This window comes from Agelaius tricolor, unplaced genomic scaffold (genome assembly GCF_023055355.1).
Source record: "Agelaius tricolor isolate 1412-34295 unplaced genomic scaffold, bAgeTri1.0.p SCAF_10, whole genome shotgun sequence".
Classification (NCBI taxonomy): Eukaryota; Metazoa; Chordata; class Aves; order Passeriformes; family Icteridae; genus Agelaius; species Agelaius tricolor.
The window spans coordinates 27,066,454-27,083,230 of NW_027269270.1; the positions used below are offsets into that span (position 1 = coordinate 27,066,454).

The 16,777-nt window shown below is 43.3% G+C and overlaps 1 protein-coding gene across 2 annotated transcripts in view; it reads right to left on the reverse strand.

Annotated features, from left to right (window-relative positions):
- Positions 1–14,189, reverse strand: part of ESYT3 (extended synaptotagmin 3) — a 38,148-nt gene extending 23,959 nt beyond the window's left edge. The window contains exons 1-3 of one of the 2 annotated variants that reach the window (XM_071435340.1): positions 14,001–14,189; positions 11,103–11,259; positions 374–415 (exon numbers count right to left, since the gene is read on the reverse strand). Coding sequence is in view for 1 of the 2 variants with exons in the window: in XM_071435339.1 (XP_071291440.1) it covers positions 374–415; positions 6,178–6,435 (300 nt within the window). In the remaining variant the exon portion in view is untranslated. Of the gene's footprint in view, positions 1–373; positions 416–6,177; positions 6,511–11,102; positions 11,260–14,000 lie in introns of those variants that run through there. The other variant, XM_071435339.1, reaches the window with a different exon arrangement.
- Positions 14,190–16,777: the final 2,588 nt, after the last annotated feature.

The window sequence follows — 16,777 nt, forward strand, 5'->3', positions numbered from 1 at the left end:
GTTGAGCACACCTGCTGATGGAAGCATTTACCTCAGTGCTCTCTAGGAACCTTTCTGGTTAGAGGAGACACCACTAAGTTTGCTAAAATAATAACATACACATGTATGTATCCATACATACAGACAAACACTCACTTTTTCTTTTTAGTCTCAGAATGAAATGTTGAATTTATCAAACTTGTATCAACCAGGATCACATTGGCTCTCAACCTCAGTGGCAACCCCACACTCAAGTGACTCCATACTTCAGTATAGACACTGATACAATTGAATTACACTAATTTAGTAGTAATTTGATAGCTTTCTCAGACTTGTCCCACAGAGTTTGGATGGGAGCAGGTGGCCTCACCGGCTGGAGTTCAGAGCTCCTCACCTTGTTCAGCCACTCCACTCGTTCAACATCAGGGAAGTGAACCTGGATGCAAAGAAAAATAAAAGTGAGTGCCACGTGCCATCTGTTTGAGCACACTGCACACATGCAAAAGATAGCATGGAGTGTGGAACACTTGTTAGAGTAAGCTGAGATCCCTCTGCCTTCATACATACATCCTTTATAATTTACTACCTCCTAGAAAAATTGTAAAATGCAAAGAAGCAAGTAAAGAATAGTAAAAGGCAAAAGAACCCACGTGCACTGATGTATCAGGATGCCTCTGGGCACATTTACATGATTAAAGCAAGTGTCACTTCCTGTTCATGATGTAAAGCAGCATTAGATTTCTCATCCTTCTCTTTGTCATGCCTTGGGAAGCCAACAGAACCTACTTCCCTTTAAGACCATGAGCTGTGCAGGACCTGTTTCCTGTACTCGCTCTCCTCAACCAGGACACCCCACTTTGGGAAACAAGAACCTGCTTGGGAAACTCAATGTCTTGGTTGTGGCAGCATTTCTCCACTAATACCAACATGGTGCCAATGGCCTCAGGGAAAAGAAGCCCTGTAAGAGTTCAAGTCTGTTAGCATACACTATCATGTGTAACAGTCCAGTGCTTTCACTTCTCAGAGCTTTTTAAGATGGTAAAGAGAAATTAAAATGAAATAGTCACTTATACATCATGTTTCCAATATGGACACACCAAATGCCCACAAGAAGTGTATATGTCCATTACAAAACCCCACAAGCTCCCTGAAGTGATGACTTGCTTCATCACCATCAGGACAACTGAGTATGAGACCAGTCTCAAGTAACTGATCTCTCAGACCCCTGCAAGAAGCTGCTGAGTGAAGAGTTACAATCACCTTACTACAATCACACATTAAAGCCTATGGATATGGTATTTGCAGCTGGTGTTACAAGCTGGTAGCAGGTTACTGCAGAAGGGAAGGACATGCAGCAGCTTCTCAGAATAGACACTAGAGCACCTGAATACAAAGAGAATCTGACTGTCATCTAGCCTGATAATAGTAATTGGGTAGGACAATACTTCCTCTTACAAGAGCTGTGAATTACACTTTCAGGCAGCCTTACTGTTCATCAGCTTTCAGAGAGGTGCTCAGAGATGTTTGGATGGAATGGACAGTAGCATGGTTTTAGTACAGCTTCATATATGATTGAAGAGCTCATTTCCTTGCTCAAATAATGCTTCAAATGATCTCATTAAAAAACTCCAAAGTAATATTACCATATTCTTTATAAGAAATTTCTTTTGATGCTCTAAATAGCAACTTTTCCATTAAATAATACAACAGAAGTTCCCTGAAATGTCAGCCTGCACAGGTCTATTTGCATGATGAAGCAAGAACTCAGCACCAGAAGGGACAATCAACACAGACAATCTGCTGCTTACATTTTACAGTGAGGCAGATTATGTGAATCAGGGGACCTCCACTTCACCTGCCAGCCTTTCATCTTCCACTAAAGGCTCTCCATCAGAGCACATAAATCCTGGGTTCTCATGTAATTGCCAAGCACCAACATCCTGCAGCACTTGAGCCACAGATTGGGATCAGATGTAGGAAGGATAGAGCAGGAATGGAAGCAGCATGGTGAGCTTGTTCTTCAAAATACCTTACAGACAGGAGAGGGATGTGACCCAAAAGAAAGGACAGGACAACAATTAGGCTACCCCTTCCCAGTGAGAAAGTCACTGCTCATATGTGCAGGGGAGAGATGTGGGGCATTATAAACCATTACAGTTGTCTGGGATTATTCACTAGAGGCAAGGCTCCTAGAGACTTGAAACAGCACAAAGGGGAATCAGGAAAGTGGCAAAAACCACAAGAATGAGGCTGCTTTCTTTTAAGAAAAAGTAAAATTGAATTTATTATTTGTGCCACACATACCCAAACCACTGACAGCCCAGAGCAAACCTCCAAAGCAACTGCAATGAATCACACTGCTCTGTGTCACACCCCAGATGCTGTGATAGCAGACATTTATACACAAATGTACAGGTACATTTCCACCCCACCTGACACCCCCTCATTCAGGTGTCTGCAACCCAGGTCCCACCCAGGCATTTGGTGCCTCAGTTTCCTCTGACAGATGGAAGGAATGGCACTGCTGGAGCTCAAAGGCTGGGACCAAAGACACCAGGGGCTCTTGGGATGACACAAAATGGGCTCTTCTTGCAGAGAACACCACAGAAACTGGCCGATTACACGACTGATGAAAACCAGCTTTCTGCTCTTTATGACAGGCCACCAAATTTCAGTGGGTTCTCAATACCAAAGTTCAGCTCCACTCAATGGGATGAACTAAATGAGCAGTTCTGTGAGGAAGCAGAGCTTGGTCTCCAGGTGTTGCATTATCCACTGTGTAGTAAGACACAAGCTCTGAGCAAGTCCTTTCCTACCCATGGGGTATCCCCATAACACACATGCTACCTAGCATGTCACAAGGCTAGTTCAGCTCAGTGACACCACCAAGCTCTCTTCTTGACCCAACCATTTACTCCAAGAATTTAATGTATCACCATCTACAGTTCCATACCTCTGAACCATGTGCTCTGGATTTCAGACTCACTTCTGGCCCTTGCTACTGGTGACAGCCCTGCCAGCAAGGTCTTGCCCGAATTTGTCATCAGTACAGGACAGGTAGGAGGAGCCCAAAACACTTCCTACTAATCCCAGAACCAGACACCAAGAGCTGCCAAAATTAATACTAACACAGAGTAAGATTTAATCCTGTAGCCTTGGGCAAGTCCCACTATCAGAATCAGTTTTACTCATCTACAAAAGCAGGCATGCTTCTTGCCAAAGTTTAAGGAATGCAGTAAAAATTACTTAGCATTTGAAAAGAGCTTTGAAGATCAAAAACACTAGGTAAGGGGCAATTACTATCAGGTAAAGAAAATGTGTAAATTCTGCATGACTCCACCTTGCCCTGGAGCAAGCCACAGCAAGGATCACAGCAACAACAAACCCATGTTAGACACAACAGCACCATTCTGTTCAAATACAACACAGCAATCTATCCATCTGGGTTTGGTTTGGTTTTTGCTTGTTTGTTTGGTTGTTTTGGGTTTTGTTGGGATTTTGGTGTTTTGTTTCATTTCTTTTTACAAAAAGTCAGGATTTTTAGCTATTCATACAAGAGGAAAAAAAAAAAAAGAAGCGTAAACAAGGCTTTGGCATGAGCGAGGACTTAAAAGGCAACATTTTAGAAGGACAGTTCTGTACCCAGTAGTATTTTGCTTGGTAAAAGGAGTTTAACATCAGGAAGAAACACAGCATACTTGGATTCTGCCATGTGCAGCCAGATAACCAGTGGCAAAAGCAACACAGAGCAGTCACCACAAGCCCAGGGGCTGGAATGAAGGTGGAAGCCTGGCTACCTCTGCTCTGAGCACTGCCTGCTTGTACAGAAGTCATGCTAAAGGCTGCAAAGGCCAAAGTCAGAAGGTCTCAACTCTCCAAGCCATGGATCTGACTGTGCCTGCCATGAGCAGCTTTCCAGCCTGGTTTCCTGAGGAAGCACAGCCTGCCCACATACACTGTCTAGCACAGGAATGTGTCTATTCCAAACTCACTGGCTGGTTTCAGCCAAGAAACTGGTGCTGCAAAACAATCCTGCAAATACCCCAAAACAGATGGTTGAGTAGATTAGGGAAGCCCTCCCAGCATCCCCCCTAAATGAAAGGCTACATTCTGTATATCTCCTAACAACTGATACCAGGACTGAGCAGAACCCAAGCCATTTTAAAGAAGCCACCTCTTAGGGAGAAGAATTTTTAACCAACAGCAAAATCAGTGATTGCTCTTAACTCTTCACTGGATGGATCCCCCTCATTTTATTACAGACCACATGAAGAGACGAAGATTTATGAAACCGAAGACACTGCCATAATTTCACACCTTCAGAACCTTTCCTAAGATTACAACACTGCAAATGCAAGCCATGCTCCCCTTGAACTGTATTGCTACTGCCACCTCTGTGTGACAGGAGAGAAGAACTCAGCAGAGAGTTTTAGAGCTCCCAACTGAAGGGCCATGAACACTGAAAGGCAAAAACAAAAGATAAAAAAGACGACACCACGGAGAATAAACTGAATAGACATCAGGTGAGAATCAGCCTCCAAGATGGGCACATGGAAGAAGTAGATCAAATAGAGGATGGGGATGGAAGGAAAATTAAAACTGGGGAGTTAAAAAGCATCAAGGACAAGAGCAGTGTGGAAGCAAACACCCAGCTGATGAACAAAAGTTACCAACACACAAAAAGAAAGGAAGAGGCAATATAGATAAAACTAAAAGCACACTGTGCAGCTCTTTATCATTAGGTCCTACATCCTGCCTTCCAGGAGTAAGGGCCAAGAATTCACAACTCACAAATCAGACCTCTGGAAAGAGTCTGACTCTACCATCTCTGTGAGCACATGCAGTGGGCAGTGGGAGATAGAAATGAGATAGCCCTTAAACCTTCCCTTCTGAAGGAAGCTGAACAGCCCCAGCATTGTCAGGCCCCAGGTGCTCCAGCCCCTGACCATCTCAGTGGCCTCTGCTGAAGTCTCCCCATTTGCCCAAATCTCTCCTGGGTTGGGGCACAGAGTGCTCTCTGTGCAGCCTTGTGAAGGCCCAGTACAGGGCAATCAATAATGGACCACCTGCTCCCACACTAATGAAGCCTGAAACTTTCAGCCACAAAACCTAATGAAACTTTTTGAATTTGTGTGCACTGTGGGGGCAAGCCTGATTTTTCAACAGTGACTAAGAGGGTCAATTTCTGGTTACAATGATTCAGGGCACTTGAGGATAAAACACAACACTGCTCTCACAGCATCAGGGCAAGAGCTGACACCACCACATTCATTAATGCCCTGAATTGTTTTTTTTTTTTTATGCTCTGTCAATACAAACAAGCAGAAACCTCATTCAGAGACAGACTTCTGTGCCTGGCGGGAGGGAACATGTGCAGGGAGCTGCATCAGCCCTGGCAGGAGACCCTGGCCTCACTCCTCAGAACTGCCAGCTGCCTTCATTTCCCACAGAATTAAGAAGAGCCAAGTGCTGTAGGCTATATAAAAGTTTGCCGACTATAAATGCCTCCATGCAACACTCTAAACAAGAAAAGCATTTCCCTACCAGTCCCTGACAGATTTTTAAATGCTAAGTAAATGATGATAAAGAAAAAAAAAATCTAAACACCTCATCATCCTTTCCATTAGCCAACAACAGCTGCCCAATAAATAACTCAAGATACAGAATAAAATGGCAGGCAGAAATTCTAGTTTCTTCACTTTAAAACATAGAGTGACTAGAAACAAATGTGAACAAACAGGGGTTGGCCTTCCGTACCGTCCAGAGATGACCCTTAAAATTAAATATTTGGGTTTTTAGCAGGATGAGAATATAATGTTTATATATTTTGTTTGTTTTCAAATGACACTGAAGGGGAGAAAATCTGCTGGATGACAAAGTCTAAAATAAGTATCTTCAACAGCAAAATACCTGCAATGCAACAACATGTATTTGAAGGGAGGTGTCTCTGGCGATACATCAGTCTGTTTAACATACCCACTTACAGCACATCTCCTGGGCTAAAACAACTCCTAGTTTAATCCTCGCTTTCCCGAGCAAGACTTCAAAATCAAAAACGTTACTGCTCGGCATCGCTGCCACCCCTTCGGCCGCTCGCTCCGGGACACCGCGCTCCCGGTGTCTCCGCTCACCGCCCGGAGCCGCCGGGACGCGCAGCATGGCCGGTGCCACGGGACAGCCCCCGCGCTCCTCACTCACCCAGGCGGGCAGGTGCCGGGCGGCCAGGCCCCGGCACACCGCCTCCCGCTCGTCCTCCAGCAGCGCGAAGGCGGCGGCCAGGCGGTCGCGCTTCCCCCGCCGGTTGAGTCCCCAGCAGAGCCACAGCGCCAGCGCCAGCAGCAGCCAGCTGCCGCTCAGCCCCAGGTAGCCCGCCAGGTACACGGGCCCGAGCCACAGCAGCGCCCGCGCCGCGGAGCACAGCAGCAGCCGCGGCAGCGCGGCGGGGCGCGGGGCCATGGCCACAGCCCGAGCCGGGGTCGCCCCTGCCGAGTGCGCTCGCCCCGCGCCGCCGCCGCGGCTCCTCCGCCCGCCCGGGCCGGCCCCGCCGCCGCCCCGCCCCGCCGCGCCGCCCTCCCGGCCAGCCCGGGGCGCTCGGCTCTCCCTCCGGCGGCACTGCGGACACCCTGTGACCCAGCGTCACGGCTGGATGTGCAGCCACGCGGGGCACGCACCACCTGTTGGCTCTGGACACTTCTGTTTTCCTTCTTCCTTGGCACTTTCCTCTCGTCCTCTTGTGATTTTGATGGGGATGTTGTGGGAGTTTAGATTCTGAAATACTGATAATCATGGAATCATTGAATCACAGAATCATCAAAGTTGGAAGAGACCTTTGAGATCAACAAGTCCAACCATCAATCCAGCACTCTCACCCCAGACCACAGGGAAAATCTTTTTCTGACACGTAATCTGAATCTCATCTGCCTCATCTTGAGGCCATTGTCCTCTAGGCTTCTCACTGCGGACACGGTAGAAGAGACTGATCCCCACCTCGCTACAACCTCCAATCAGGTAATTGTAGAGAGCAATTAGGTCCCCCCTAAATCTCCTTTAGACTCAGTAAGCCCGGCCCCCTCAGCCATTCTTTGTAAGACGTTTTCTCAAAGACACTCTTTGAGATGCTTTCCACCCTAGTGATATTAATTCTATACCTTTATATACATGCCTTAACAGACAGACTGTCATTGTCCAGATCTACACTGTGTTTTCCACTGCAGCTTTCCCTGGATCAGGCAAATGCCACTCTTTGTTCAGTGGATAAGTCTGGAACATCAGTGAATAATGCCAGCTTTTATTGTGGCCCCTTTTTGATACTGGCTGCACAAGATAACAAATGATGAGCCAGATAAAAACCTCCAAGAAAAAGAAGCTGACCATGACTGGGAGAATGAAGTTTGGTCTCTGCTTTGCTATGGAATTAGTATTTAATTATGGGTCAGTCAATAAATCAAACAACACCACAAGTGATCCTCATTTGTTTGTTAATCATTGCACATGACTGCTCTGGGCTAGAAATCAGTTCAGGCATCTGAAAACTCAAATGCCTCATATTAGAGAAACTCATGCATGAGACATCTATTAACAGGTGCTTTTGAAACAACCCTCCTAATCTTTCCCTACTGTCAAATGAGGATGACTATGCTCTTCTTCCTGGGGATGTTGCAAAGATAAATCATTATAAAACACACTTAAGGAAGTACTTCAGTACACAGTGGGCAGTAAATCTCTAGAACTTGCAAGAGGCTGCAAGACAGATGGTACCACGAGGTTCAGAAAGGGATTAGGTACATTCTCAAGGAAAGGGCCCATCAATGTATTCCCTAACATCATAGACACAACAGCTGTGGAGGCTGGGGGGAAAGGACTGCAGGAAATGCCCAGGCTCATGCCCTCCCTAAACAGCAATACCACTGGGAGCAAGTGGAGCAGTGGGCTGACCCCAGAGGGCATTTCTATTTGTAAAGCTGTGAAGGAAAGTCCAAAACTGGCAGAAGCTGAAGTAGTACCTGCTCTCTTGATACTAGGTATTAAAAACCCCACAGTGGTTAGTTTGCACCATTACATGCGTCAGGATATAAATCTACATGCACAAAACCACCTGGTTTTGTCCTAGCTGTGACCAAGGACTGATGCTGACTTGTTGCTTATTTTTCCCCACTGTCATCTAAAGCTTTGTCAAACATATTCATTAAGTCATTTCAGCCATGTGAGGCTTCACAAGGATAGATTCAGCCCCATCTTCCAGAAAAACAGAAGCTTCTAAGAAAAAGTGGACTCTTAGTGATTTGAAGACTTGGAAGGTTGCTTTTGCTACCAGGAGAAGCTCTAAAAGGTAGATTCAGTGTTTTCCTTCTTCACATTATTACTCTAACTGAGTTTGAGACATTTATCTCAAGCCATATCTCAGAGCCATGCAGTTTGGAAGCATCAACAAGTGTCAGTTTATTGAGCAGGAAAAACAGTGGGGCTGCAGTGGAATACATACCAGCTAATTTAATAAATTAAATTTAATAAATAAATAAATAAACCCCCAGTTTTGGTTTCTTATTTTTCACACAGCTTATCACAACAACCTAGGCTGAGGTTTAAGGACAATAAAAGCACTATCTCTGTACAAATGACCAGAGCACTTCCAGTCCTGCAGCACAACTCACAGCTGCTCTTTAGAGAAAGAGATGCTTCCATGAAAGCAGAACTCCAGGTTCCTTCCTCCACTGTCCCTAAGACCCTGAGCTTGCAAACAGCCACACTTTCTCAGGCACTGCTTGCTCCTTTACTGCCAACTCCTTAGCTTGAGAAGAGAAAGTATTTTTCTGTAATTAAAGGGGGTTTAGGAACTTTAAACAACTACACAAGTGATATAAAATCTCATCAAACTTTAGCTCACCCTACTTAAAATTTTAAAAGATGAACAAAAGAAAAAGAGTAGAAGTGAAAAGTTACTTTTATCACATCAGGTTACACAGAGTGGTGTTCTCAAACCAAATACTGTGCTGATGAGACCAAGATAAATCAACAGCCTTTGAGACCATTGTTAACTCTGTTTATCATGGATAGTACCCTTTAAAAAATAACCTTTAACATACTAATTGGTTTCTCTGATTTTCTGAAGAGCCAGAGGAAATACTGAATCACCAATCAAGAAGACAACTTAAGACTTATCAGCCTCCTCCTGGGGAAAGTATGACCTTGACTGCAGAACATTGCTTCCAAGCACCAGACATCTGAGCCACTTGAAACCAACCTTTTTTCCAGTTACAGGGGAACTTCACAAGCTATTTCACCTAATATTCACAGGATAATCACTAAGGTGATGACCCAAGGCCATTGTTCTGGCCTGTGACAATCTTCTCTCCTTATTTAACTTGATTAGGCATCACCACTATGCTTATTGACACTATGATAAAAGTGTATCTTGTAGCTGATTATGACAGAGATTTTACAGAAACTGCAGAGATTTGAAAATGTATTAGTACTAAATTTGCTGTCTTTCAAGCTGGCCATGGTAACTAAGGCAACCCATTTTAAAGGTGGGGAGTTATGAAAAACTGCCAACGCTTTTAACTACAGAGAACATGCAAAGGAACTAATCTGAGGAATCAACTGAAGCACATACCAAGCTATCAAAGGGTTTATTGAAGATGACTTTCTAACTTTCTTGTGGCTTCAGGGTTTGTGGCCACTGTGAGATTCCCTTTTTAGTGCTAACAAATGTTAGAGGTGCAGTATGTCTTTTTTCTGTGCCTCCATAGCAAAATATAAAACACTTACATAAGGCTAAAACCTTAGGCCCTGTGTTAACAGAATTACTTCTGTATCAAGACCTTCTGTATCTGATTAAAGCTATTGCCCCTTTTGGCACTCCCAGTCACTTTACAAAGCATTTTTGTTTAGCTTCCTCTGGTTTCATACTCTCCATCCATGCACTGTTTACCCCTTCAAGCAAAGGCAAATCCAGACTCGACCTATCATAGGGCAAAGGCCTTGGATCTACTCCTGCTGTCTGTGCTCAGGCAAATCTGGAGTTCAATTTTCCAGGGAAAGCTGGCTGCTTCTGTCCAGAAATTAAATATCAGTTGGGCAACTCAAAAAAATTTAAGCTACATTGTTCAGCCAGGGATATTATTCTGGCTGGACATTTGTAATCTGGTATTGCAAATAATTATGTATATATGCCCTGTTTTGGGAATCATCACATTGTCATAAAAATTACAAATCTAGGACTAACTGGTATTATCTATAAATATGGTCTGGACTGGTAAAGTTAATGGATCTCTTCTCCAGTGAAAAATAATAATAAGCAGAAGACTGCAAGGCTTTCATTGGGAATATGTGCAAAGCCAGTCTGGGAGCATATGACCCGTACTTTAAGGGCTCTGCTCCATTGGGCTCACTCCCCATACTGTGCCTCATGTCTGCCCAGCTGACGGCTCCTCACTGCTTTTGTACAGTGAGCAGTAGAGAAGCACTGAAGAGCAGGGACTTTTGGCAAGATAACAAAGCCAGTTACAGCAATTCATTGTTCTTTCACAGCAGAGACATTAATGCAAGGGCTGTGCAGGGGGATGCAGTGTCCAACAAAAGAGGTAAGGGTGTAGTGTGGTATGGCCCACAGCCCTTGCCCCCCCTGCTAGCAAACCCCACATTGCCCTAGCACTGGCCAGCAGGGTTAGTGATGCAGCACATGCTGCAGTTGAGATGGCCACAACACACAGAGTATCACCATACAGCTTTAGAAGGCTTCAAGCATTCACCCATACAGAATCACACTACATCAGAAGACTTCAAGCATCTGCCCTTCTTGTTTTTCAGCCCTTTTATACCCTCATGTTGATGCATTGCACCTGTGTGCCCTCTGTTCCCTTTGGTGGTTGGTCAGTGCCCCTGGGCACTCCATGGCTCATTGCTGCCAGTGCTGCTCACCTGTTGCTCACAGCTGAGCCCATTGGGGATGAGGCTTGGCCATCCTGCTGCTAATTACCACAAACTGTGTAACTACAGAAAAAAGCTGTGCCTTGTATATGCACAAATTATGTGACTGCAGAGGTGAGGCACAAGAATGTGAAAGAATACAAGCACAAGATATGATGGCATAAGAGAGAGAAAAAAAATAAAACTTCCCTTACAGTGAGGAGGGCATTATCCAGGGCTGCTGGAGGTGGCCTAGGTGGAGCTGTCACTTCCCTGGCTCTGGGTACCACTCACATTTTCACACAAGGCACATGAGCACACCCTGGTGTCATCCTGGAGCCAGCACTGGCCATAGGGAGCTGGTGCCACCTGCTGAACATTACAACATTTATAATCTGGATTGAGGAAAAATAAATTCCCACCAGAAAAGTCAAATCTTGCTGAAATTAGACTATATTTTACACACAGAAGAATCAAAGAGCTGCAATGAGCCTGAGACAATTCAGTTTATTTTTTAAAGTCTTTGCCAAGTACAACTTCTATTATTGTACTATGCACTTCAATCTCAGAAGCAAAGCCTGTTAAATCTGTTTGGTTTAAATTTTGCTATTGTCATAACATGAATTTATTAAATTTTTCTGTTTGAACAACTGTTTCTGCAACAGGATTTGTGAGCACACTATACAAAATCTTTGGTCTAAAGTTTGCACAACACATTTCTTGGAGGATAAAATATTTTATAGATTTTGTTTTCAGTTAGTGAAAAGCAAGCAATAAAACCCTAGGAAAAAAAATTGTCTTACCATTCTTTTAAATCCTTCTTGATTCTGCTAAGTGAAAGAGCTTGCTGGTACAGGCTACTGATAGATATTAGGCTATAAAAATTGCCTTTCAAGTGCATGATGAATTTCCAGAACAATCTTATTAATAATCTACAGTTTAGTCTCTAATCTGCACAATTTAGATCTTGCCATGTATCAAGTGCTTAAAGAACTTGCCTGAGCTCACAGAATCATCTTAAAGGAATTTGAGTGCTCAGCCTTCACAAAATACATTGAAAGTGCATCTTGTTTAGCTGGCACCTTCCACTTGAAGTGGTGTTCCTCAATAAACTGGATCTTATGGTTCTTCACAGCTACTTGAAAGGAGGTTGTAGCAATTTTTCTCTTATAATTAAGTGACAAGATGAGAGGAAAGGGTAAGTTGTGCCAGGGGAGCTTTAAATTGTATTTTAGGAAAATTTTCTTCACTGGAAGGGTTTTCAAGCACTGCAACAGGCAGCCCAGGGAAGTGGCTGAGTCACCATCCCTGGAGGAGTTTAAAGGATGTGTAGAAGTGGCACTTTGGGACATGGTTAGTGGTGGGCTCAGCAGCACTGGGTTACTCATTGGACTTGATGATCCTAGAGGTCTTTTCCAATCTAAATGATTTTATGATTCTATGCCTTACCTAATAACACTACCCCTCTTCCACTGGTGTTTTTCACACTCAGGCTTTGAAGAAGTAGTGGATACATTATCTGCTACTTTCTCCCTCCAGATTGAAAGGAGAGAGGTAAAACCTGACACTTTCTGCTCCTCTCTGTCTTCTGCAGGATTCAGATATAATAGCACCTTTAAGGTGCATTGAAAGCTCAGATTTGCCAGAGAATTCTCCATGTCTGTGGTCCGTGCTTGACTCAGCAAGGGACACAGATCACATCCAGACCTACAGAGTGACAACAGGGGCAGTGCATGTGAAACTGTGAGGAATTCTGTCCCCAGTTTTGCCTGCTCAACATCCCTTCCATGTAATGGATCCTGACACAGGAACATCCTGCCTGCCATCTCCCACTTGGAGTGTGGGCTGCCAAGGACAGCACAGGCACAGTTTGCAATGGCACACCAGGCTGGCACAGGGCTGGGAATCTACTCAAAGCCTCATTCCTTGAGCCAACTTCTTGCAGAAGAGCAATGACAGCATCTTGCCTCTCTGTGAGGCTGCATCTCCCAGCTCTGCTGAGCTTCTGCTTAGTGAGTTTAGCCTTTTCAGCTGACTGCACCAAACTGCATGGTGTAGTTACAGAGTCCTTCACAGCACTGGGCACAAGTAAAAGAGTATCTTGGAACCCTTTTAAAAAGAGTTTTTCCCTCTGCACCTGCTCCAGCTCATTGCAGGCAAGTACCAGCCTACATAGAGAGCAAATCAGCAGTAAAGGCAATATTCACCCCAAGGTTATTTTGAAAATCTTGTAAAGTTTGAAAAACCTCCCAAAGATTCCTTCTTTTTGGGAAAATCCTGATCCACATCCCAGATACTATCTCTTCAGCAGTGAGCATGCTGAACTACAAGGCCTCCAGGATCCTGTAGTGATCGTTTAGTGGCCTCTACTGGCCAGGACTGAGATCCCGGCATCTGTTTAAGTGTCACCAGTCCCGAATCCAGATAAGAATTACATAGATATTTTATTGGTGACAGCAGCAGAGACAACATCACCAGGACTGTATTAATCATCAGCTGAAAGTTCTCACTGTATATCACTGTTCCACTATAGCTGCTTGTTTTAGGCCTGAAATATTTATAGCAAAAAAAAAAAAAAATCTTGATGGGCACAAATGAAAATCGCTGAAGACAAACTTTGGATGTGACTGCTGCCTTTGGATTTGAAACTGAGTCATCTGTTAAACCTTCAGCTTCATGTGGTGTTGAAGGAATAGCCCAAAAGAAGACAGACTGGCAGTGTGCATGGCTGGGAGCGATCTACTTTTCCAAGAAGAGCACTTTTATGGTAAAGGTGTGAGCAGAAGTGCTCTCAAAGATATGGAAAATATAATTCTGATTACTCAGCACTTAAGGAAATATCTTGGGGAAGAACGAAAAAGCATAAAGCATATGTCTGCTGTTTTCTATCAGAAAAATAGAGCTGCTTTCCTGGTCTTCTCCCTTAGCGTAAATTCAGTTTTCCAGCCTCTATTTTACTTTTCTAGAGAGTGTAAATTCTCTGCAGCTAGAAAAACATAAAGTTATGATAATAAACAGGCATTTTCCTCTTTGTTTCTCTGTGGGAGTTTGCTGGTCTTTCACTGAAGGATTTATCTTTGAGAGGTATCATAGCTCCAGACTCTTTCACTTACCTTCCAATCTGTTTCCATTCTCTTACAGGCCTGACTCCACTAGTTGCCTATGAAAAGCCTGTTGATACAGAAAAGAGAAAAATTAATTGTTTTGTTAAAAAATGATGATAATAAAACCCCCTCCTCTTCTGCTCAAGAGAATTCCTACAAAATTTGTGTTTCATATACTATAAATAAAACCCAATAAAGTCGTGATTGATTTCAAACTGGAAACACAACAGTAGCGCTAATCCTTCTCTCTGTCCAAGTTTTCTTGCATCTTTTCTTCTTTCTGGAAATTAGCTTGGAAATTAGCTTAGAAATTAGATTAGAAAAACCTTTTTTCCAGTCCTGCATTTGTTTCTAATGTGTTTGTTACTACAAAATCTTTTGTTCAGAAGAGCAGGGCAAAGGCCCACAAGTTTTAATTATCCCCTTCAAAACTATTCAGCTTTTCCAGGAGTACTGTGTGATTTTGTTTGTTTTTTTTTAAATAATGTTTTTTCCTAAAGGGAATTCAAGTCAGACCAAAGTGCAGAAAATACATCCACTGGAGGGCAGGCCTGAATCTAGCAGAATATGCTGGAAAGGCCTAGGAGGAAAGATACCAAAGTTCCATTTTGCTGAATGAAAGGTGTCATGAATCAGTCAGGACTGGATAGTGAAGAACTAGGAGATGGCCTTTTTTCTGAAGGGATTAATGACTACGAATTTGTCGCCTATAAAACAGGCTCAAATAAGAGTTCATGTCTAATAAAAAGGGCCCTAGATGAAGCTTCTGACATTGACTAAAATTAACATTGACTAAAATAAACCTAACATGACAATTATTAGTTGAAGTCAGCAAACCCCAACAGGACTGATCCCCATGGTGCTGATCAGACAACACTGACTGCAATCAGTGGAGCTGAATTCCAGCCTGACCTTGGCCCATAGGCTCCCTGTGCTCCCATGGCAGCACCACCCTCCTCAGGACTTGTGATCTGAGCTCTCTGGGGTGAAAAGTGTCTCCTGGGGGGTCCTTTCCATGCAGTGCAGGCAAAGCAGAGGCACAGGGGATGTGCACAGGCAGGAGTGGAGTCTGGCTCCACCTCATGCTCACAGCTAGACCAGCCCCTGGGCACGCTCAGCAAAGAACTGCTCTGGGTGGGCACCTGATGCCCTCTCTCTGGACTTGCAATCTGTGCCCTCTTTACTGCCAGCTCCCCTGCTTCCACCGAGGTGGCTGTGCCTCACTGTTAATTACATGTGACTGGACCAAGTACTTCATGCAGTCCTTGTTTCTAGCAAGCACTCAGTCTCAATCACCACTTAGAGGATGTTAAACTTTTGACACTCCAGACATAATTTTTGACTTTAAGTGCTATCAAAATCACAACAAAAGGAAAGAGTTTATTTTATGTGGCAGCTGAAGATCCCATATTTAATGCTGCCTGATTTTATCAACCCTTTGTTTTCTTTCAGACAAACTGAAAACTCAGTTTTCTTTTTGCAGTTTTTATGGGAGCACATTAAATGAACTTCCTCCTTTCATCAGTGACTCACTCCTAGAAAGGCTATTTCACAAATAGTATCTCCATTCCAAAGGAAACAAGCTGTTCCCTCTTACATTACTCAAGTAGCTGCAGACAAACTAAAATACATTAAGTTAAAAGATTTCAAAATGCATTAGAAACATAGCTCAGAGACAGTCAGCCTCATTTCAAGTAGTTTTCTGATGTAATTGCTACCCTTTAATGAAATCAATCAAGCCAAATATTAAAATCAACTAGAAATTCTCGGGGTCTGGCTGGAGACACTTTACAACCCATGGAGTCTCTAAGTTCATAGACATCTCATAGTATTTAATAGTGGTCACACAAAATATTTAGAGTCTGTGTTAATCAGAATCAGGATATAAATCAGAACAACTCCAATCTGAAATTTCTAAAAGCCACTGAGACATCTGTTCAAGTCAACAGCTGCAGTTTTTACATGTATTACAATCTGTTTCCTGTAATGAGAATTGAAGCCTTGCCTGGAGATGTGAATAAGGTGATGATATTGGTGCTTTCATTAGGAATAACTCTGGATGTGTTTAGAATTGAGTTGCTGCGGCTTATTTTATGAAAGAAAACACACTAAAGAATTTCTCAAACAAACAGTTAAATCCCCAAATAAACAGTTGAAAGTATGTTATCTTAAAGGCATGGGTTGGAGAGACAGTCAGGCTTTCCACATAGAAGAAACCCAGAAGTATAATAATAATTTTAAACAGAGATAAAAGAGAGAGATTTTATAAAAATACAAAATATCTCCCTGAAAGTGGTTAGGATAACACAAGAAAATGCAAAACCAGCGTGTTACATGTCAGTCACAGGAAGAAGGTATTTGAAAAAGACTCTTCTGGGGAGTATTTGTAAAAGGTAACACTCCTTAAAGCATTCAGAGGTGCAAGAGTTACAAGTGAGCAAGAATCCTTCTAGCTGAAGGACAGTCCAAGAAGCTGTCTGAGATCTGACTACCATGGGTGAAATCAAAGGACTGGTAATTCCAGTATTACATTGAGTGATAAAAAATAAAAAATTATTAGGGTCTTCTCTATGAAACTCTAAGATTGTCCTACTGTTGGCAGTGTAAGAATTTACCTCAGGTACACTACCTGTAAGTAGGCCTTCCAAGAGTGTTCCATGCCAAGGAACGTTTTTATTCATGACACTGTTTCTGTTACACATTGCAAATGCAACAAATACTCAAAGGGAACAAGATAAGAGGTAGGCAAATGTTGAAATTACAAAACCAAACAAGAGTCTGGACAT